The sequence below is a fragment of the Taudactylus pleione genome, unplaced genomic scaffold, assembly GCF_031769625.1.
Source record: "Taudactylus pleione unplaced genomic scaffold, aTauple2 ptg000154l, whole genome shotgun sequence".
In the NCBI taxonomy this organism is placed as follows: Eukaryota; Metazoa; Chordata; class Amphibia; order Anura; family Myobatrachidae; genus Taudactylus; species Taudactylus pleione.
In genome coordinates this window covers 30,186,199-30,210,706 of record NW_028284556.1, presented here as the reverse complement: position 1 = coordinate 30,210,706, position 24,508 = coordinate 30,186,199, and the positions used below count along the sequence as shown (strand labels likewise).

At 43.6% G+C, this 24,508-nt stretch overlaps 1 protein-coding gene across 1 annotated transcript in view; it reads right to left on the bottom strand.

Moving 5' to 3' along the window:
- Positions 1-932: 932 nt before the first annotated feature.
- STX11 (syntaxin 11) overlaps positions 933-24,508 on the bottom strand; it is a 43,315-nt gene continuing 19,739 nt past the window's right edge. Inside the window, exon 2 of the mRNA XM_088474513.1 lies at positions 933-4,710. Coding sequence (XP_088330639.1) covers positions 3,848-4,705 — 858 coding nt within the window. The 5' untranslated portion in view covers positions 4,706-4,710 and the 3' untranslated portion in view covers positions 933-3,847. The remainder of the gene's footprint in view (positions 4,711-24,508) is intronic.

Genomic DNA, 24,508 nt, shown 5'->3' with positions numbered 1-24,508 from the left:
AGTATTTTTACACTGCTGTCAAAAAGGTTACCATTTATTCAGCTAGTTATTAACCAGTATACTGTACAACTCCTGATATCTTCCGCTTTCACAATTTATCGGGGAAAATAAAATAGAGAAAAATAATAATAAAGTAAGGTTCTGGTCGGCTTAATGCTGCACGTGTTATGAATACAGACAACTAAAATTGCAACAATATAACTATCATTCTGCTACAACCTCAATTAATAACACCGATTGTCTACGAATATAGCACCCTATGGGTACAACTGTTGCTTACAGTGAAATATATATGTATTAAGAACTGAACATCATTTAAAATAAACACTGTTTATGACTTGCACCACCAAAAGGATAAAAATTGCCATAAATAGGGAAATACACTATCATTTGAGAGATTACTAATAATCTATTACAAATGCAGCGGTATTTGGAAAATATGTTTTAATTTCACTTAAGTTAATTTTTTATATCATTCACAATTTATGTTTTTGTTTATTTCTTTAGTTGTAAGAATTGAGTTATTGATTTTATTTATATTTCGCCAGTGGTACCCCTACAATAGATTACTTTAACAATTTGTGGAATAAAAAGTGTATAAGAGTGCACCGAATAGCAGGACTCTCTTGTTTTTTCTTTTCTGTACATGTGATATGTAGAGCTATTGGTAACACCATCCAAGAAAATATATATATTACTTGAATACAAATAATAAGAGGAAGAATTGTCCTCTTAAATACTTGGAATTGAGATAAACAAATTAAGATTATTTAATATATGATTGAGTTTACACTACATTCCACACTCTCTGGTGCGGGATCAGACTCTGTTTCAAAACTAATAAGAGTCCAACTACAACTTTGCCATATGCATGGATGAGATATTGGGAGATCGAAATTACATAATTACAAAGAAATTATGACATTGCCTCAAAAAGATTAAATGCAATTTTATTTAAAGGAAAATATGGTACACAAAAAGGTCTATAAATAAAAACACAAGCAAACAGAGTCCTTGCATTCTTGCATTCTGAGTTAAGCAGAATGATACTGATGAACCAATAGTCATAGGTTTCAGGCAATACCCAACTAATAAAAAAAAAGTGAAAAATATTGAATTACATCTTTTACAAGAAAATAAAATGTTCAATGTCTAAATTCTAGGCTTTTAGTTTTTTTTTGTTCCACAACCTCAAATGCATGAATGCAGAAACATAATAGAAATTTGTTAGGACGCAAAAAGCGGCTTTGGGGTCAATTAATTTAGCCAGGAGTCTCCTTGCAGCACATACTTGCAGATATTCGTTCGTGGGCTGCATACAAAAATCAGCGAGTCAGGGTGAGATGAAGTACGGTTGCTAGCGTTTCAATGCCGTTTGCAACAGCACTTCACTTCGCTGGTCTTAAATCAACCCCTATGGTGTTCATAAGAAGCCACTGCAACCTGTAATAGGGAACGGACCCACACATGAACTTCTATAAAGTTTAATATCTTGCACCTAAAAGGGAATTTTTGTATACGAGCTCTGTATAATGATACAAGTGATCCTAGATGAAGATGTTAGGTTTTTGAAAATGATTATGTGTCAGCACTGTATGACTTATGTTTCTGGACCACTGCCTAAACCTCCACATATATAATCACACCTACAGTACATAAGATGGACTGTGCTATGTAATAAGTTGCAAAGCACAGTTATACTGTTGTGTATTAACATTTTGTTGAAATTGCACAAAAAAGTTAAATCTAAGAGGCTATTGGTTATATTTCTTTTTGTATCAAAATATTGCTATCATTGTACAGGGTGCACACATGCCTAATACAGTTAAAGCCATTAACCTGTTGAAAAGCAAAGAAAAACAAATGTTAATCAAAGTTACTTAAAGCCAGAGTAAGAAAATGTGACAAACATGTGTGAACAGAAACACAAAGTTAACCATAATAAAATAAACACTAAAAACAAGAGTTCAATATACACTTACACACAAAAACACACAGGCAAGCATAGAATACAAGTATTCACTGACAAAATGGTACCAAATAGTTATTGCAAAAACGTATGAAATCTGAAGCTCGGCGTCAAACCATTGATTAATTGCTGAAATTTTAGCCAAGTGTATATAAAAACGATAGACTGCAAACGCAAAAAATGTATGTATTAAATAACAACTAAACTAGCTGTTTTGTATAATTGACAACTCAAGTGTGTCTTAAGTGTGATTTTAAGTGCTACTTCTGGCATGTATTGCAGTCATTTTAATTGACACCTCTGTGAGCACCCAATCACCGAGACTTACAGATCACATATGAAATGGAGATAATTAAATGGACATAAGTGCAGACTCATTTCCCAATCCTAGGGCAGAATAAATCCCAAAACACTAACCAATAGTACAAGTGTCTAACGCTGATGGCCGGCTGCAGACTGATCCTACAACCAGCAAGTTTTGAGCAGAGTGTAGAAAATTGAAGATCTGAGGAAAACATGAGTGATATCGATACAATACACTCTATTTCTGAGGAAAACATGAGTGACATCAATACAATAAAGTTCTATAATAAAGCACTAAAACATAAGTGAAATTGTTTTTCCCATTTTGTGATATACAAAAGGATTGGAAAACACCAGTAGGCAAATTAATTTTTTATGTTCTCATCAATAAAAATGTAGGCTGTTTTACATTGTCATTTACTCTTATTCAATACAAACTTCTAGACAATGCTCACTGGGGAGATAGAAGCTCACGTTGAGATTACCAATTGTGCAAACTTTTGAAGAAAAAAAAAAAAATGACAAAACATATGGGCTCTACTCTCCTTATTTTGTCATCCATTTCTTATGTAACCAGCCTTTAAAGCCCTGGGCTAATCAAGTCTCCCACATTCGCCCGATAGCCCTGTTAAGGCACATTAAAACAGGTGCGTTAACGCACAGGATCCGTGATAAGTCCACAGACCTGTGTATTAACTGTTAGTTATCCCACGATAAATGCACAGTTAATAAGGATTTCTTTTCGGGTCTCAGGAGACGCGACAAGAAATCCCCAATAAGCTAGGCTAATTGAATACAGGCTGGCGATCAGTTGGCACCCGTTCAGTTAACGGGGCTAATTGAATCCCACCCTAAAGTGCGTTACTACACAGTACAGAACATCCGTGATCTCTGTGTGAGCTTTTGCCTCCCCTGTACCTACAGTAGCGCTCAGAAAAAAGAATTATTGGAAAAAAAACGCAGAACTAAATTGGGTAACATCTATAAATAGATTTTGCTCCTCTAAAAAAACACCAAACTTCTCCTGTTTATTTTTTTTCTTCATACAGTATTCCCAACTACTAATTCATGTACTTCCTATTCATATTCCTTCCCTTTTAGTTTAGGTATGAAAAGATGAAGCACAGGAACCAGTGTATGCAAATCTCAACCATCTTATGTATCATGTGCGTAGATTAATGTGACGGTGCACACGGACGTTCATGTTTTATGGAATAACAAAAATATACTTTTTCATGTTATATACCTTTTTATACCTTAATAAGGCCTGGTTTGCTAAAACCACTAAAGAAACAGAACATATCTAATATTCACTAGGTTCTCGCATGTACACAGAAATGGTAGCCTTTGTTTCATGCAAAAAGTGTAAGTTTTCATTTAAAATATAGACACAAATATAACACTTAATAAAATTTGTTGGCGACTGACAAGAAAATCTAAAAACAGGAAGCAAAAATTAAGTGTCTATAAGGCAGTGCCGTCTATTTCATACAATATTTTGTTAATGTGGCCCCAGTGTACAGCAAGAAAACCTGCAATGTAGGCAGCTTTGCAAGTTAATTGCAGCTTTGCAAGTTAATTGCAGCAAGGAAAGCAACAGCAGCACAATCTGCGGCATGGATTCTTCCTCTTATATTCTACAGCTTGTTTGATTTGAGTTTTTGCCGCCCCAACATAATCTTTAACTTTTTCCATATTTAATTCAACAACGTTCAGAGTCTCAGCCTGCTCTTCAACCAACAAAGCCATCTGTAAGAAAAGATCATGGACCTCTCTTATGCGCGTCTCCAGTTTTAGCAGCTCTTTGTGTCGTGTTTCAATCTCATTAAGTGCTGAACGTGCGCCCTTGACATCAGCAAGTAGATTTTCAGAGAAGACATCCCATTTCCCTTGTTCAATCATGTCTTCTATCTGGTTTCCCGATACATCTTTTCCCATTATTTCAAGTTGACGCTGTATACGAATTTTGCAGTTCTCCCGTTGAACCATTTCAGCCTCATTGTATTCAACCATGGCTTTTTGGAAAGCACGTGTAAGAGTGATAAACTGAGCTTTGGACACACGTGCTATAACAGAGTTTTCCCCATGTTTGCTCTCTGCATCTTCACTAAGGCTTTTGAGGCTCTGTAGCTTCCTGTGGATGCCTTCTCCTCGCAGCTTAATGTCTTTTGCTATAGAGTTTGAATCTCTTTTGATGCTGCTAAGGCGACGCATTGAAGTAAGAAAGCGCGTGGTCTGCTTCCCCAAGCGTTTCACATCAACTTTCATCAAGTGGTTTTCCGTCCGAATGAACTGTATATCCCGGTATAGGACTTCTAAAGAATGGTCTGTCTCAAACATTGCAAGGCCTTCTGAGAGGTCATCATCACTATTCTGAACATATTGACTGTGAAGTCTTGCATACTCAAGCAGTTCATTAAGGCGGTCCTTCATGATTACTATAAAACAAAAAAATATCAATAGAGTAAATATTAGATGGAAAAAAAATACAAATCTTGTTATAAACTCTACACAATATTATGGTGTTTACATTTTTTTTTTTTTTTAAATGTCCTCACAAAATTTGCAACAGTAGGGGCATATCCATAAAAAAACCCTACAAATCAACATGTGACTTTAAATAGATTTATATTATACAGCAGGTGGTGTGTGGTTACTTGTAATACATTAGTAATTCTTGACAAAATACTAAATAGTATTTAAAGAAGAAAAAAATTAATTGAGATTTTTAAGAATACATTGAATGAGACCACATGTATTACAGTGCTCTACCTACACTGTACAACTCCAGACTCTGAATGCAACAGATTTCAACATACTTCACTAACAACACATCAAAAAAAATATCTCTACTCTTTATTCACCATTCTAAAAGGGGAAAATTTAATTAGCAGCGGCTAATTGATCCTCCAGGGGCTATTCAGCTAGCCCCAAAGCTGGCAGTCATCGTGGATTCTTTTTCACCTGCCTGATAATCAGCCTCTTTATCGTGATCGCGAGAACACATAGGTTCATGACCTTTTCACGGATTGTGTATGCGTTTTCGCGTGAATATAGATATTTTTTCGGGCGCAAAAAAACGGGCCTAATTGAATAGCACAAAAAAAACTTCTGTTTTAATATGATGGCTAATTGAATTTCCCCCTTACACTGGCTTCAAATAAGTGGATTGTTTGAGGTGACTCACATGGGTTGGGTATGAAATCCCGCCTGTCGGGATGCCGCTAGTCAGAATACCAACAGCGGCATCCCGACAGCCAGAATCCCGACACCCATAGGATGGAATGATAAGTACTCTTCTAACCCCTACCCGAACCCTCCCTGGTGCCTATCCCTAATCTTCCCCCTAGTGCCTAAACCTAACCTCCCCCTCCCCACACCCTAATCCTAACACTACCTCCCCAGTACCTAAACCCTAAACCCGCTACCTAACTTTCTCCATAATACCCCGATTTTTGCCTTTGGGATGCTGGCGGTTGGGATACTGGTGCCGGGATCTCACGTCAGACTTCTGACAGCATCCCGCACGCCAGGATGCCGATTACATACAGACTCACATAGCTAACCGCAACTTTATCATAGAACACTCAGTATATACAGTACACAAGATAATTTTTTGCCTTTGAACAATTTGAAAAAAAGAACTCTGCATAATTTCAGAAGAGCATTGTATGAACTAGGGGTGAGCGGATTCGGTTCTACTCGGTTCCGTTCGGATTTAAAAACCGAATCTTATTGGCTATCAGCTGTCATGAGTATTGGATACCCAATAAGATTCGGTTTTTAAATCCGAACGGAACAGAGTAGAACCGAACCCGCTCACCCCTAGTATGAACTAATTTGACTGGACCATGAAACGTCCATAATTATGATCTCAAAAAGAAAAAGCCAAACCCTACAATATAGGACAACGGTTAGAATTTTATGCGGTTTTAATTTTGATACTAGAGGACAATTATTTCACATTTTCACAAATGTATGGGCTTGTGCAGTATATCTTGTCTTTGGCAATATATAAGGACTACTGCAACTATACAATATCATTCCTCTTCTTACAAATGGCCACACACCCAATGGCTACTGGCTGTTATCAACTCATGTGACCTTAAACAGTAGCCTGATGCACAAGAATGCTCTGATTGAAACCAGTTGTCTGTATATGCAGTAACCTAAAACCCTGAAGTAGAAAATTGTATTTCCTGACTGTTCAAGCAGGCAGACCCCCATGTAATCTGTCCTGAAACAATCTGTTCTACACGGCCACCCATGACTATTTTCACTTATATGAGCCTTTGACCATGGCATGAATCGGCCCCTATGTATTTAAGTGGAAAAATGTAGAAAACACAGTATTTCATCTTTAGCAGAGATTTGAAGGGCATTTTTCAGCATTATTCATCTTATAGAGAATAGTCAGCTTGGTTACCACATGCATTTATGGTTGTTTCAACCTGCACCTCCTCTCTAGTAGTCAGTTAGACGTCATCCCTACCATGGGAAGCAGGACTGAACATCACAATGGAGGCAAAGCTTATTGGTGGGCCTATCAGAAGTGGCAGACTGAATAAAGCAACAGGGTGTGGAGTTAAGGGCCCGATTCAGACCTGCTCGCTAGGCTGCGCTCGCATGTAGCCTGCCGATGGTTGCAATGTGCGCATGCGTATAAGTCGCAGTGTGCGAGCACAAACTAGTCCATGCAATCTGGATCAGTTTGCTCGCTGCGCATAGCCACTTCGCTAGAATGAGTGACAGGACGAGCCATTTATGGGTGGTGACAGGATGGTCGATGAAAAACAGGGGTGTGGTGGTGCGAACGCAGGCGTGTCTGTGCATCTTAACGCCGTTTCAAAGGCGTGCATAATTAAGACGGAGCGTCATAATACAAGTCACATAGCTGAATTAAACACTGAAGCACACGCAGAGCTTGCGGTAGGGTATGGTCAGCCACAAGTGCTGCGTATGGATTCAAAGTTACCGATTGTTGCATACACTTCCTGGAGATGACGTGGGAAAGTGGGCGTCTTAAGTCAGGCTGGTGGGCGTCTAAATACACACCGCGATCGCTCGCCAAGACATAGTGGGAGTGCTAATGCCTTGCCGTGCGATCGCAGGATTTGCATACTTTGGCTGCGTGGGAACGCATCTAGCGAGCAGGTCTGAATCGGGCAGTTCCATGCTTACTTCGCAGAAAAAAAACCCCATTGCATTGATGGCAAAACCATCAACTATCAGTGGTTGCTAATACAGGTCTCCCATATCCAAATATTGCAAAGTACAGAATTTTTTTAAGCATGACTAAACCATCAAAAAGCAAAGGTTTCACTGTCTGTGTACACAAACTTTGTTTAAGGCACAAAATTATTGCAAATATTGTATAAAAATACCTGCAGGCTGTGTGTATAAGGTGTATATAAAACAAATTCATTCTGTGTTTAGATTTGGGTCCCATTCCCAAGATCTCATTATGGTATGCAAATATTCCAATATCCAAAATACTCTTGGTCCAAGCATTTTGGATATGGGATACTCAACCTGTAATCATTCCCTAATGTCTGGTCCCATTAAGAATGAAAGGCTAGTGCAGAGGTTCCCAAATCTTTTTGAATCACGGAGCTTAGTATCAGTATTGTTTTCACGGCTCCCCTAAACCAATTTGTTGTAGAGAAATTCAGAAAGAAAATGTAGTAAGGTGAAGTAAATTATGCTTACCTGTCATCCTTAGGTTCATTATGTGGTTGTGGACAAGTTTGAGCTTGTTTGCCCACATATTTACATTACATTGGCCATAAATAATTTGTTTTGCTGCTGGACCACCGACCTGAGGCACTCCTGCAAGTGTCCTGAGGCACCCCAGGGTACCATGGCGCACAGTTTGGGAACCAATGGGCTAGTGTTCATTCTAGCACCCTGCACCTATCACAACCTGTGCAGTTCCTCTTTCCTGCCTGGGGTTTCGCTCTCTGATCTGGTACTTCTAGCACACACTGGTCTGTATCAAAAATGTGTTGCATCAGCTGAGTCCTAGAAGCACCAGAGCAGAAAGCGACACCCTGACAGGAAAGAGGAACTGCACAGGTTGTGACAGGTGCAGGGTGCTAGAATGAACACTCTGGGCGGAATTCAATTGTTTACGTGTCTAAAGTGACAGGAGATCGCGGGCCGCTATTCAATTGCTGCCGTTTTTTGCCCTGATCGCGTCCAAAGTGGTCGGGTTTAGCCGCGTAAAGCAGCTACCCCCGACCAAAGTGCTGGGCGCGACCGCGAAAAGTGATGTTTGAGTGCCCAAACAGGTCACTTCGCACATTTCAGCTCTCACCCGCCTGGGGCTGCGAGCTGAATTGGAGCGCTAGCAGCTGATCGTGCCCGACAGGAGCAACAATTGAATATCTCCATCAGGTGCGATGGGGGCTGGAAACAATTGAATTCCGCCCTCTGAAAGGCCATATATTTCTTATCAGTTGTCTTGGTCTGAAATCTACAGTTTGTGTAAAGAGCATGCATCACATGGCCAAAACATTACATTTTATTTACAGTTTTTCACGCTTGGTGAAGAGAGCACTTTCACACACATACACTGACACCTTGCAAACCCTTGGTACTCCTTCATACCAGTCTCATTGTATGCACTAGACTGACCATTATGCATAGGGAAAAAAATAACACTCTAGAGTGCATTGCTAAGTAGTATCTATAGCACTAAAGCATTGGCCTAGTAGCCAATTTTTATGTGCACTTGGCTAACATCTGTTATCAGATTCCACACAATATTAGGGGCCTAAAGTAATAGCTTGAATTTAGAAAAAGGAGTTCTCACACTTTTTAAACTCTGGCACTTTAATAGAGTCTGAGAATATATAAACACGCATGTTTTTCAGACTCAAAAAAACAAAAGCAAAAAAAAAAAACAACAACTCCGATTTATACTGTTATCCAGATGTTTTCCCATTTTGAAGATACAACTACTAGACCAATGTAATAGTGTGAGCGTTTACTGCTAAACTCACACATTTTTTAAACTCTCAACCGATTACATTTGGCCCTTGGTTTTAAAGCCATTTATAATAAACTGTTCTATAAGAAACTGCAAAACATATGTTGCAGCCCCTAAGTAAGGAGACGATTTATATGGAAATTGTATACGGAAATAAAAATTTACAAGTAAATCCTATTTAGAAGAGGTGTCAGTCTTATTAAAAACCCATACATTATTATAGCGTTACTTGATGCCTAAGATCATCACTGTTCTGTTTTAGATAAAGCTGGTCATTACTTCCTGCCACAAACTTCAAGGAAGTTGCAACAGTACAGATATCAACATGGCACACCAAGTCACTATTGCAGTGTCTCTACAACTAACTATGCTAATATATTTAGGGTCAGTTTCAGCAAAGAAAACAAATATACAAAATCACCCAACCATGCCAGTGACAGCTTTAATAACCCCTTCAATTTGCAAATATGTCATACAAAAAGCGATAGCTTTTTTACTGTGGCTATAGAGGATATACAGAAATCCCTATAGAATAAAGCTAATTTGTTACAAATATACAAGTAAATTCAAAAAAATAGTTTTAAGTGTGAGAAACAGCACCTTCAAAGTGTCAGGAAAAGTGCATTACTCCTGCACGGGATGGGTATGGGATACCGGCAGTCAGAATCCTGACACAGGCATCCTGACAGGGTTAAAGATACTGACACTCATCAGTAGGTATCCTAACCCACCCACTCTCCCTACCCCTAAACCTCTCCGTTGCTCGAACCTAACTTCCCCCCTCTAGTGCCTAAACCTGTGTTTTTAAGGTGCGGTAATTAATGGGCGCCCAATGTAATTCAATTGTTATTGGGCGCCCACTAAATATTGCTCACGTGTGTTCTCAGCGGTTATTCAACATCTAAGCCACATATAAATAAATACAACACACCTGCTGTAGAATAGCCAAGAGGTAATTGCCCACCTCACCCAATCACTGAAACATAAAAACAATTCTGCGCTAGTGTATTTATAAAGATCATGAAAACATTTATTCAATAATACATATCCTATAAAATCAGGTATAAAACCAACTTGTGTAGAACGTTGCTGTATATAAGAATATTGAGTTACATTGACACAATTGTATACAAATGTAACACAAAATGGCAACAACAATAAAGAAATAAAGAAAAAGTGTCCATTGTATCCAATTAGCAGTTGTTAAAGTGGAAGTTTGGATGCAGTGCTGTATACACAAATTCTGACCCTCTATGCAGATTATGCATCAAATGGTATTTCAAATAAAAAAAAATTTCAAAAGCACCTATTTTGCTAGCGGATGCAATGTTTATGGCTGCTTTGTGGCATGAGGCAGATTGTACTGGAGGTAACTACCACTATTAACTATGTGTAGAATTAGACGAGGGATGGGGAACCTCAGACCTGGTGGCCGTATAAGGCCCCCGGAATCATTTGGTGTGGCCATCTGAGCTTTTTTCTGCTAGCTTCATCTGGCTAGCAGGGTGCCTATAATGACACCCTGCAGCCAGAATCTATGCAGCAGTGCCACCTGGAGCATCCTTAGGACGCTTCAGACAGTCACACCACTGCTCTTACAGCTCCCCGGAGCATCCTCAGGATGCTCCGGGCATTGCTGTAATCGCCAGTGATTGTGGTCCCGCCCTGTGTGACATCACAGGAAGGAGGCGTGGTCTGCACCAGGCCCACAAATAATGTTATATATATTAAAATGGCCCTCAGGCAAAAACAGGTTCCCCACCCCTGTATTAGACCCAGTCCTCAGATGTTAGGAGCACCTGCGCTTTATAGGACTTCTGTTCAGTGTCCTTAATATGTAAAAAGCTCACCGCTTGTTAGTGTCCCAAGTCTGCTAAAGCTGCAGCGTCTCTCCCTGTATGGACCGGCTGTAGTACTTAGCGGGCGGATGTATGAGACCTCCGCTGGCACTTAGTATATCCACCTGCACAGCATCCACTGGTCTCCAGTGCACCTAATCAGGTTGTAAACACAGCGTGTCTCTTAAGTGCAAGCCGGCTGGGATGTCTGACAGGCAGGTCCTCCGACAAGCTCCCCGCCCTAGCCGCTAGTCTCAGCATGTTCCGAAGGTTTTTATATGTTTCAGCCCATTCATTATTGCGCCCAATTAGACATGGTTAAGCCTCAAAGAGTTCCCGCTAGGCTGTTTCAAATCCGCAAAATGCGCCCTGACCTTATGCGCACGTCATCTTATTACAGTGAGTGGAGAGCTTGGGGGTAGCCCAAGTGTTGGGCACGCCCCCCAAGAGAGATAAAAAGGGGGTGCATCTTAAAGAAGTCCATTTTTTTTCAGGCGCACATCAGTGCCCTTTTTACAGTCTGGTGCCGGACCCAGAATGATCACTAATCCCATCTAAAGTTGGTGAAAGAAGCAGGAAGTCTGTTTTTTTAATGGTTTTTTACTTAAACATCACACACATTATGAATTATAGCTGCTGAGTCATTTATTTTAGGAGCCTCCGCTCACCTAATGGTTGGGCCTTTGAAGAAAATACTATAATAGGGGAGGATATATGCAGCCTTGGGCCACATGCACCCATGATTACTGTAAATTTAGAAGAGTGCAAAGCAGATCACCTTTGCAAATGTAGCCCTCTCTTCTTTATAGTGTACATGCATGGCCAATCACGTATATCATGTTCTAAAAAATTTTTGTAAAAACTTGTATTGGGGAAAAGAGCTTTTATAAATCACAAGGGAGGTAGATGAAAATGGACAGCTGGCACCAGATGTAGTGCAGGAGGGTTTTCTCCTATTTGACAGTTGTATGAGTAAATGTATAGTGGGGAATTCAATTCAAGTTTATTAAGCTCCTTGAGAGACTTCGGGGCGATAACAGCATTGTGCCCTGCACTTAATTTGGGAAATGCAATTTACAGCGGCCCCAGGCAGTCGTCGATGTAAACTGCATCTCCCGACATAAGTGCCAGGTTTAATGCAGACAATTGAACAGTCCCATGAGCTCAACAAACCCACGCTGAGTTAAATTCCCCCCATAGAGTTGTAGCATTCTCAAAACATATGCAGAAACACTGATTAGTAGGCAGAGTTCTGTCTGCCCATTTTTGACAGACCTGGAGTTCTACAAATGTCTTGAGTTAAAGAATGAGAAGCTGGCCACAGAAGCAGTCCCAGCGCACAGAATTCCGGCGCCCAGAAACCAGAAGATGAAATCCTGAATGGTTGAAAATACCGACGCTTGTAGGCAATTATCTAACCCTACCCCCCCCCCCCCCTTACCTGAAGCCTAGATCTCTCCCCTAGTGCCAAACCCTTAACGTCGAGGTAACGATGTCAGGGGTTGGGATTCTATAGCCAGGATTCTGACTGCGGTCGGGATTCCGGGCTCAGGATTCTGACCGCCGGCATGATGTGCGCCGGGATGCCGGCTACATCCTGTATATGGTAGTATTGCAATACACAATTATACAACACTTCTGTAGGGTTGGGTACAGGGTTCCCAGCGGTCACAATACTGACAGCAGCATCCCGACCCAACTTGGTGAGGACCCTAAACCTTAGCCCTCACCCCCTCCTCCCCCAACCTAACTCTAACCCTGCAGCCTAACCCTCCCCCTAGTGCCTAAATCCTAACCCTCCCTCTAACCCTAATACTTACCGCCGGGATGCTAATTACATCTCCTTCTGTATTTGTGCCAATCTAGTTAAAGACTTAAAATATGAATCTTATTATTTCCCCATGAAGTGACAAATTGTTCTTACTGTATGTGTGTATTCAGCTAGAAGAGGGTAGTGACAACATGCTTTTCTACCTTCCCCAAACATACAAAGAGAATATAGAATTTTCCATTATTACAAGTTAATGGAAATACCCAAGAATTTTATTTTTTTAAGAGAATATGGTCATGGATACAATCAAACAACTAAGCGAAGTGGAGTGCTATTTTGAACGTATAAGCAGTATAATAGATACAAATTTCTAATAGACAAAAGCTATCCAAGGTCATTTAATTATTATTATTTTGTGAACTATTTCTATTTTCCTGCACCCAGACATCTTCCTCACTCATCTCTTATATACAGCCCAACATCCTCCCCACTGATATTTTCCCCATTCCAATCACTATGTTTTAGTTTTCTATGGATGGTGGGGGGTTTTAGAGGAGAGGAAGGGCGCTATATTTGTGGAGGATACAAAATGTGTCATTGGAACAGTACCTGTCAATTCCAGATACTTAAGGAAAGACATTCATATTGTAACAGCATGTCCATGGTCAGACGCTGTTGAAGTAAATATCATCCAGGAGGGCATATCAGACATTCAAGCAATACAATTTGCGGTGGGTAGAATTTGACCCAGGTGCCCAGAGTTAGACTCTAGGAAGCAGCATACTTGTACACCTCATCAAATCAAAAATATTGAAGCAACTAGGGTTAAGTAACCCACAGCACATGCAGCAGGGAAATAATATCTTTCTGGATATATAGTTTAGTACCGATATGCTGAATAATAATATTATTTAACTACAGATGAAGTTGAAAATACAGAATATTTAGAGCCCTACAAAACACCACTCACATCCTATTAGTAGCATTCTATGTATAAGGCACACAGAAAAAGTAACGCTGACCTGTATTTTGTATCTGGTCACTCGTATCCTCCATTTTACCTACGGCTTTAAATTGTCACCATCAAGCAATTGAGAATAGTTAATGTAAAATGGGTGAGGCACAATGGCAAATTGGTGCAAGCACAGTCATTGCTTCTCTAAAGAGGCTGCTAGGTGGTGACAACACAGTTGTGGGCTGGCGTGTGGAGAGAGCAGTGTGCTGTGACCTCTCAGTCTGATGATAATGAACCAATCAAGTAACTCAATTTACCAAGAGCGAAAAAAAAGAGGATGTTTGATAAGAAAAATAGAAAGAGACTTTACTTCTGTAATTTTTTTTTTTCTTCTAAAGGACTTCTTAAAAATATCACAGAAACAACTTCCCATTCAAGGAGGGTGATCCTTACCAAGAACTGATACAAGCTCATCTCAGGCAGCAAAACCGTTGTGCCAGTGGGCACGTATCTATACTAAACATACAAGTGATACTTCCCACTACACTCCCCACATAACGTAGTCTTTTGTGTTGAGATACAAATCTTTCCATGAATTTATGGATTATACAGAACAAATGAACTGTATGTATGGAAAAAATGGAAATGGTACTTTGCATTGTAAAAGCGAGGGAAGGATGCACTTCTAGGAATAAATCTTGAAAACCTTTTAAAAAGGTCCCATACATCAGGACGACATTTCATCAATTCCCTGATTGGACCGGAACAACCAATCCACCGGTCGGAAGTATCGATCAGCGGCCATCGATGTTCACCAATCCATCAGGGAATCAGTGAAATTTTTCATGTTAAACATCCCTGTTTTGCTGATCACGATCATATCAAATCAGGCAAATCCAACATGTTGGATTTCACAGTTGCCCAGATCCCTGCGTCTGGGGATCGGGAAATTGGCCCAATAATTTGCAGATGTATGGGGGCCTTAACTGTCATTTAAAATCAGGGACAGATGGGAGCGAGAGAGTTTGTACAGATAATTTCTTTATGGTTGTGTACTATGTGACTTCTACTGTAACAAAAAAGGAAAGAGTCAATTAATGTATAATTCATTTAAATACATTACATTAAGCCTATTTTGAATACAGCAAAAAGTAGCCTATATTGCCACAGCATCAAACTGCACTCACAGGTGTACCGCAGGTTCAGTCCCAAATCAAATAATTAAAATCTTTAAGATCATGCCAAAAAAAAAATGGTTCAGAGGAGAAAAATTGGCCAAACAATAGGTTGTGCAGCAATAAACACTTATCTGCAGCACAAGGCAATTCAGTTACTTATGCCTAAACATTATAAGGGGTATGTATGGGGGACATTGACGGTGCCAATGATGGATTTGCAGAATTAGCAATATTTTTAAAGGCAAAAAAACTTAGAGAATTTATTTGTCTTGTGATTTACAGGTCACATTTTCCTTTTCATCAAATCCATTAATTACAAATTAAAAACTATATATCATCAGTTTTCCAAAGCTCTGAAAAAGAATAAAATAAATTGCTAGACATGATCACGTGTCTTGTGAAGTAAAGCAGTAGGAATATAGGAAAGATCAATTTAATGATAAAATATGAGATATGGTAAGAACTCACCTTTGTTATCTCTATTTCTACGAAGTCCATAGGGTTCCACAGGATACCTCGGGGGTATAGGTGATGACGTCAGGCATCGGGGACCATAGAGTTAAGTTTTCAGCCTCCCAGGATGCACTACGGTCCCCCGCCTATACCCCACCCCCAAGCCAAGGCATCTCAGTTATGTACCAAGCCATAACCCGAAGGAGGAGAAGGAAGAGAGAGAAAAAAAAGATCTGGACACACACAAGAATCACATTCTCACCAGAGGGAGAAGGAAAAAACGGTGACCAGAGTAAAGCCCATCTGCAGCACAGGTGCGACAGGGCGGGAGTCCTGTGGAACCCTATGGACTTCGTAGAAATAGAGATAAAGGTAAGTTCTTACCATATTTCATATTTTCTACATCAGGGTCCATAGGGTATCCACAGGATACCTTAGGGATGTCCCAAAGCAGTATCCTTCAAGGGTGGGGACGCTCCTGTGCTGAAAGGAGAATCCGCCGCCCGAAGGAAGCATCCTGAGAGGCAAAGGTGTCAAACGCATAATACCTCACAAAAGGTATGGACAAAGGACCAACTGGCAGCCTTGCAGATCTGGGCTGCAGAGGCACCACGTCGAGCTGCCCACGAAGGACCCACAGACCTAGTGGAATGAGCCCTCACAGAGGAAGGAATCGGAAGGCCTTCATGAAGATATGCGTCTGAAATGGCCATACGAATCCAGCCTGCCAAAGTCTGCTTTGAAACAGGCCAACCCTTTTTACGGAAGCCATAGAGGGCAAACAAGGTGTCCGACTTCCTAAACGAAGAAGTGCGGTCAACATAAATCCTTAAGGCCCGCACAACATCCAAAGTGGCCTCACCCACCGTAAGATCCGGTGAGTTAAAAGCCGGCACAACAATTTCCTCGTTGATGTGAAAACTGGAAACAACTTTAGGAAGGAAACCAGGACGAGTGCGCAGCACCGCCCTGTTCCTATGAAAAATCAGAAAAGGGGGTCTACAAGAGAGAGCCCCTAAGTCAGAAACACGTCTGGCCAAAGCAATGGCCAGAAGAGAAATTGTTTTAGCTGTCAGCCATTTAAGGTCCACTGAGCCCAGTGGTTCAAACGGCGGTCCCTGGAGAGCCCTCAGAACCACAGCTAAATCCCAAGGCGCCACCGGTGGAACAAAAGGTGGCTGAATTCGGAGAACACCTTGCATAAAGGTGCGCATATCAGGGATTGCAGCAATCCTACGGTGGAACCAGACGGACAAGGCAGACACCTGTACCTTCAGAGAAGCACGAAGACGAAGCCCATGGTCTAGTCCCGCCTGTAGAAAAGCCAACACTCTAGACAGACGGAACTCCCGAGGTGCATAACCTCTCGGCCGACACCACTGGAAGAACGTATGCCACACACGATGGTATATTCTTGCAGAAGAAGGCTTCCGAGCTCTTAGCATAGTCCGTACTACAGAGCTGGAAAACCCCCTGGACCTTAACATGGCCGTCTCAACAGCCACGCCGTCAAAGACAGCCGAGTCAGGTCCGGGTGAAAACAAGGACCCTGTGACAGAAGGTCCGATCGTAGCGGCAACCGCAGAGGACTGTCCACGGACAGACCCTGAAGGTCTGAGAACCAGTGCCGCCTGGGCCACGCGGGAGCTATCAACAGGAGCGTCCCTCCTTCCTGTTTGAATTTCCGGATTACCCGTGGAAGAAGGGAAAATGGAGGAAAGAGATAAGCAAACCGGAACGTCCACTGGACGGACAGAGCATCCACCAGAGACGCCTTTTCGTCTCTCGTGCGAGACCCGTACACCGGCAACTTGTTGTTGTGCCGTGACGCCATGAGGTCGATCTCTGGAAGACCCCACCTGTCCACCAGAAGTTGAAAGACGTCCTGGTGCAAAGACCATTCCCCCGGATGAACGTCCTGGCGACTGAGAAAGTCCGCTTCCCAGTTGAGAACTCCCGGGATGAACACTGCTGATATGGCCGGGAGATTGCGCTCCGCCCAGACCAGGATGCGGGACACCTCTACGAGTGCCGCCCGACCTCAGGTTCCTCTTTGTCGATTTATGTAGGCCACGGTGGTGGCGTTGTCCGACTGGACCTGCACGGGGTGACCTCGGAGAACCCGCTGTGCCTGGAGAGCATTGAAAACGGTGCAGAGTTCCAAGATGTTTATCGGAAGCTCCTTTTCCGCCTGAGTCCATCTGCCCTGGAACAAGTGTGGACCTGTGACCGCTCCCCAGCCCCGAAGGCTGGCGTCCGTTGTCAACAGGACCCGATTTGCTACCCAGAATGGATGACCCTTGTTGAGATGGGTCATCTGCAACCACCAGACTAGGGACAGGCGAAGCTCTGTAGTGAGCACCATTGTCTGGGACCTTAGACTCTGAGGCAGTCCATTCCATTTGGACAGGATCAATTGCTGCAGAGGTCTGGAGTGAAACTGGGCATATTCCACCATGTCGAATACCGACACCATGGAGCCCAGTAACCTCATCGCCGAATGCAGAGACACCCAGCGACTCTGCAGATAACTGCGCACCCTCAACTGTAAGGCAGAGATCTTTTCCCCATCACAAAGATCCTTTGCTGTCCGGAGTCCAATAAGGCTCCGAGGTGCAGAATCCTCTGAGACGGGATCAAGGTGGACTTCTGCCAGTTTATTAACCAGCCGTGCCGGTGCAGTACCGCAATCGTCTGGTCCAAGTGGCGTAGAAGGAGCTCTGGAGATCCTGCTACCAACAGAAGGTCGTCCAGGTATGGCAACATGCGGACTCCCTGCAGCCGCAGGGAAGCCGCCATGACCGCCATAACCTTGGTGAACACACGTGGAGCTGTCGCCAGCCCAAAAGGTAACGCCCGGAACTGGAAGTGATCGTTGCGGATTGCAAACCTGAGGAACTGTTGATGGCGTAAAAGAATAGGGACATGCAGGTAAGCGTCCTGTATGTCCAACGACACCATGTAATCCCCAGGTTCCAGCGCCAAAATGATGGACCGTAGGGTCTCCATCCGAAACCTCGGCACCCGCAAGGACTTGTTGAGTGCTTTGAGGTTGAGGATCGGACGGTACGACCCATTGGGTTTCTGCACCAAAAACAGATTGGAATAGAAACCCTGGCTCCTCTGGGAGAATGGAACAGGCACTATAACTCCAGCCTGGAGCATAGTGTGCAAAACCTTCCGCAGTTCCATGGCTTTGTTCCAGTCTGATCGAAGACCCGTGGTGAAGAATCGAGATGGGGGCCTGTGCCGGAAGGAGAGGGCATACCCGTGAGAAACCACCTCGAGAACCCAAGCGTCTGTCGTGGTAACCGACCAACACTGGGCGAACTGCAGCTGGCGGCCCCTCCTCTTTGGGATCCCCCAACGGGAGGCCCGGACCGTCAGGCCGCAGGCTTGTCATCTGGCTTAGGGGCCGGACGTCTGGTACTCCAGGCCTGTTTCCGGGGCTTGGCCAATTTTTTGGGGCCATCCTGTCGGGGAAAAGACTGTGCCTTAGGCCTACCCTGGGCCCTGTAAGGCCGAAAGGATGACGTACCTGAACTGGAGGAACCGCAGCAGACGGGAGACATGCCGATTTGGCTGCCGCCAGTGTAGCTACAATTTTGTCCAGATCCGGACCAAATAGGACTTCTCCATTAAAAGGCAAAGCTTCCAAGCCCTTCTTGGAATCAGCATCTGCCTTCCAAGATTGCAACCATAAGGTGCAACGAGCAGCTACAGCTGCCGAAGAAATCGAGAAGTCAGGGTACTGATATCCAAGGCAGCTTCATTGATATAAGCGACCGAATCTCGGAGATTGCCTATCAACTCGGTCTGTTCAGCCGAACAGTCGGAATCCAAAGACGCCTCCAAACTATCAGCCCAGCGCTCCATAGCTCTGGCTACCCAACAAATGGCCATAGCTGGCCTGGCTGCCCCCCCCCCGCAAGGAAATAAACGGACTTTAGGCAGATCTCCACCTTACGGTCCGTAGCATCCTTCAAGGAGGACATGGAGGGCATGGGCAATGTGGCACTTCGGACTAGGCGTGTCACATGAGAATCCACCTGTGGAGGGGATTCCCACTTAGAAAAATAATTGTCCGCAAACGGATAAGCCACCGCAAAGCGTCTCTGAGGCTGATACCGTTTGCCAGGGTGTTTCCACGCCTCCTCTAAATGGTCTACTAACTGACCCGAAAGAGGAAACACTGTGGAGTCACCCTTAATATCCTTAAAAAAGGGATATTTTGACTTGGACACCGGAGGATCTTCATCCTCAATCACTAAAGCCGTGCGGACTGCCCGAATAAGTGCAGGAATATAAACCTTGGACTTAGCGTCCGACTCTTTAGAACGGAGAGGTTCTTGGTCAGAAAGATCCAGAATCTCCCCATCATCGGTCGTCACGTCGTCGTCCTCATAAGGAGCGGACAGAGACGCCACCAGCCGTTTATGTGGCCACAACCCAGAGTCCCCTTGTAACACGTCCGACAAATGCTGTAAAGAACTTGTTAGTGAATTAACCCACGCAGGCTCCTGAGAGACCTGAGGAGGGGAAATAGGGAGACTGTGGGGTACCATCAGTTGTCTCGGGAACCCCTGCATGGGTGACGACACCACTGACTGCTGGGACAATCCCATCTGTGGGAACGCAGGCTGCGGAGCTAACTGGCCCACGAGGGTTGTAAGTGCTTTGGCGAAACAAGCCCAGGGCGGCTCCTCTACCGGAGCCGTGAAAGTAATCGGCTGCGCCAATAAATGACAGTCGACATAGCCCCTCCGCTACTGGTACCTTGCATGTAGTACAAATAAGCTGGAGAGGAAAGTCACTCTCAGACATGATGGATAGTATGTGACCCCTCTCACTGATACTTGTTAGTATAGTGGAAGAACCACACTGCATTCACCGCACCGCAAGGGCTTTAGCAGAAGAAGAGCAGGGACAGTGAAAAGGCTGACAGTAGAAAGTGAAAGTACAGGCAGCAGACGCTAGCAGAAGTCACATACAATGCAAAGAAATCAATTCCTGCACTATCAGCGCTGATCCTCAACTACGCAGACACAGAGCCTGGTAGAACACAGCGTTGCATACACAGACCTGTAACCAACGGAGGAGAGGTATGCCGGGGACCCAGACCGCGATGCCACCGATCATCAGCGTCCAGCAAAAGATGGCCACCGAGGAGCAGAGAGGAGGCCGGCCTGGGGGAGGAGCGCTGGCACAGGGCCAGTCAGCAGATGCAGAGAGGGCTGTGTCCAGCGGGGGAGGCGCCGGCTGTGTACAGGGAAGGTGCTCTCCCTGGCATGCATTTAACCCCTGGGACGCCGCAGCGCTACCGCTCAGCCGCGGTCCGCTGTCCCAGGGGGGTAGTGGAAGCGCAGGTTAGTTACCTGGCTCCACGCTGCAGCCAGTCCCCAGGGAGCCCCCTGCCTGGGGACTCTGGACCATGTACTCAGCAGTGACCCACCGCGGGACCCCGCTGCTTACATGCTGCCCCCTTGAATCCGGCCATGGTCCCAAACATCTGAGGTCACCGCTAGCTGTGACCCCAGATGCTTACCAACATCCCCGGATCAGTACCGACGTTCTGGTACCGGCGGGGGTGTAGGGAAGACAGCATGGACGTCAGCCTTGACTGTCCATGCTGTACTTCCAGATGGGCAGCCACAGCTGCTTGTGAAGAAACTTCAGGGGCTAATCTTAGCCCCCCTCTAAACAGGTGCATCCGACTCCGACACGGGCACCAACGAAACTGAGATGCCTTGGCTCGGGGGCGGGATATAGGAGGGGGACCCTAGTGCATCCTGGGAGGCTGAAAACTTTAACTCTATGGTGCCCGATGCCTGACGTCATCACCTATACCCCCGAGGTATCCTGTGGATACCCTATGGACCCTGATGTAGAAAAATATGTTTTCCCTGGTGTCAGACACTCAAGGCTGCTTTAAAGACAGTGAGATAAAAACAAAATTAAATACAAAAAGAAAGAGAATGAACAATATTTTATGAGTATTGAAATGACTTGACTCATTGAAATAAAAGTTCCATCTATTTTTATAGGGCCAGCAGTAAGTAAATAGGCAATGTGCACACTCCAATAAGCCTGAGAGCTAGGCAGCATGAGCTAGTTTCCACATAACAGCGAGACAGAATAGGAGCATGGCGTTCCCACTGCTATAGTGAAAAACAACCCAACAATAGTCCCTCCCACCTAGAGACCAGGGACATGAGCCTCCCCTGTCATACTCCATTTTTTTCAGATAAAAACTGTATTTATACACGTGTGCCTCCCCAGCCATTGACCTCACAACACATCACTGCTATTTCCATGGGCGTAACTACCATGTGTGCAAGGGGTGCAGCTGCTATGGAGCCCAGAGCTGAAGGGGGTGGGGGGGCGGGGGGTCACCCCCTTCAGCTCTGGGCTCCATAGCAGCTGCACCCCTTGCACCTATGGTAGTGGGCTTGTCAAAGTTATGCATTATATAAAAAATTTTACCATTGGGTGTTACATGGGGGCCCTTACAAACTTTTGCTATGGTTATGCCCTTGGCTATTTCTAGGCAGAAAAGTGCTGTTGCACCAACAGAACCATAGTATTACCAGATGGTAATTAATTGATTCATGGGCCTATTAATTATGTTAATTATCAGGGTCAGCGCAGATCATGATAATTAACATTTTAACTCGCATTCGAAAATCTGCTCTCCACGAATAATTTCAGAGCTACATTCGTAGCAGTGAATCTTAGCGTGCTACTGCGCCTGCTTGAACTAGAATTCATGCAGGCGCACAAAGCTCGGGCGACCGGTGGGAGGAGCGGGGCAGTGGATCGCAAGGATCTTTCTTCACAACCCGGGACTTGAGATGGCGAATGATAAATTTAGGTCCCCATACAAGCTCTGTGATATCTCCTACGTTACCTTTATGATGAATGGCCCAAAAACTTAATTTGTACAAAAGTAGGTGAAAATGCAATGTAATGGGAGATATTTCTGAAAGTGGAGTAAAGAAAATATTGAAGCAAAATGTTTAGTACCAGTTGTATTACTATTTCTCCACAGCATAGTACAATTTGTAATGTAAGCTCCCATAAAAAAAAAAATACAAAAAATTATATTATATATATATATATATATATTATATAAAATAAATATAATATTAAATTATAAATATATAATATTTACTTTCTAAAGAAATAAATCCCAGCATTCTGGTGTGAAATACTAAACCACATGTTACTACAGTATACTTTACCTGCTTAGGTATTTTACAAATATGAATGGTAAGAAAAAAAAAAATGAAAAATGACCTAAACAACATTATACATGGAAACAGATCAGGTGTACCTTTTCTTTTATCACACATGAAATTTTACCTCTAGAATAGGGAACAATTCTTTATATAACCTGGGATTAAATATTATAATAAAACCTGCATTCCAGAATTTATTGAAAAGGACTATACATACCTGCACTTTGTAAGAGTATAAAGAAAACATGAATTACATTCAACATTAGTCACTACAATTCAGGTGCTAACTTTGTGTGATAGAAAGTATAAAAATATGGACTAGAGGAGCCATGCACAACCTGCGGCCCTCGTTATGCGCCACCACCCGGGCGGTGTTTATTTTTTCCTTACCATTTATTTTCTGCACCCAATACTATGGAGTGGTGTGGCAAACTACAGGTGCCAGCTGGTCATGACAGGCCATGCTGAGAGCTCTAGTTCACCAAAGACAAATTACATTTTATCTATCAACTTTCTTTACCCTGTCACCGCCACCCTGGAGTACAGGGATGAGGCCTCGTGCCTACTTTTCACTCATGTCCTCCCCCTTAACCCACCTGTGCAAAAGCAGCAGCCTGTAGCGACCCTATGTCTGTGAAGCATGGTATTTGGAGTCCAGGGCAAAATGAAAAATGGAGCCCCCCTTCCTCTATATGCGGATGAAAAAATGGGCGTGGCCACTAAAAAATGGGGCGTGTCAACATGACATCCCTTTCTTGTCACTGGGAACATTTCTTTCCATATGCACCTTAATGCAATGCCCCTTATACAGTCCCCCCATGCAGTACCCCTAGTAGTGGTCGCCCTTATGCAGGCCCCCAGGAGTGCCTCTTATACAGTAACCTCAGTAGTGGTGCCCCTTATACAGTACCCTCATTAGAGGTCCCCCTTATGCAGCTCCCCATTAGTTTCCCTTATACAGTGCCCCCAGTAGTGGTCCCCAGTAGTGATCTCCCATATGCAGTGCCCCTTATACAGTGCTCCCAGGAGTTATCCCCCGTATGCAAGGTCCCCAGTAGTTCCCCTTATACAGGGCCCCCAGTAGTTGTCCACCTTATGCAGGCCCCCAGTAGTTGTCCCCCCTATGCAGTGCCCCCTGTAGTGGTCCCTCTTGTGCAGTGCCCCCTGTAGTAAGTCCCTTATATAGTGCCCCCCGCGGATAGCTGCGGGGGGGGGGGCCCGACAGACATACGCTGGGAGCCCAACGCCCAGAATTCTGATCGAAGGGGCGTCCCCAGCATGACTAAAAACAGGGGTGTGACACAAGGTCATGCTCCTGCAAATGTCATACCAAAGGCGTGCGCAGAAAAAATGGGGCGTGGCCTTGTGACAGCTAGGCCGTGCCCCATTTTTACCTGCGCGCCACAGGCGCACGCATGCTATCGGCTCTTTTGCTTTACTACATATAATTTTTGCCTCTTACTGGTTGGCCACCCCTGCCTTATGCCTTTAGAGAACAGAAATATATTTAAATAAGAAATAAAGGGCAAAACACATTACTCTGGTAATTGACTCTTTGGCAGGATACCCCCATTAATCCAGAAAGAATTCTTCAGACAACTACTTATGTGATATTTATTGCACACAGGATAAAGCTGCAACCCGCCAGATAGGCTGATAACTTTTAAATATCAAATCTCCAACTGAGATAAGCAGCCAGATTCTTTCTGTGGAACATTTCACTATATTCTTTTGATACGTTTTATTTTTTGCAACACTGTTTTTATTAAGAGCCTGATCAGCTCAATATTTAACAGTGTATCATCTGATTTA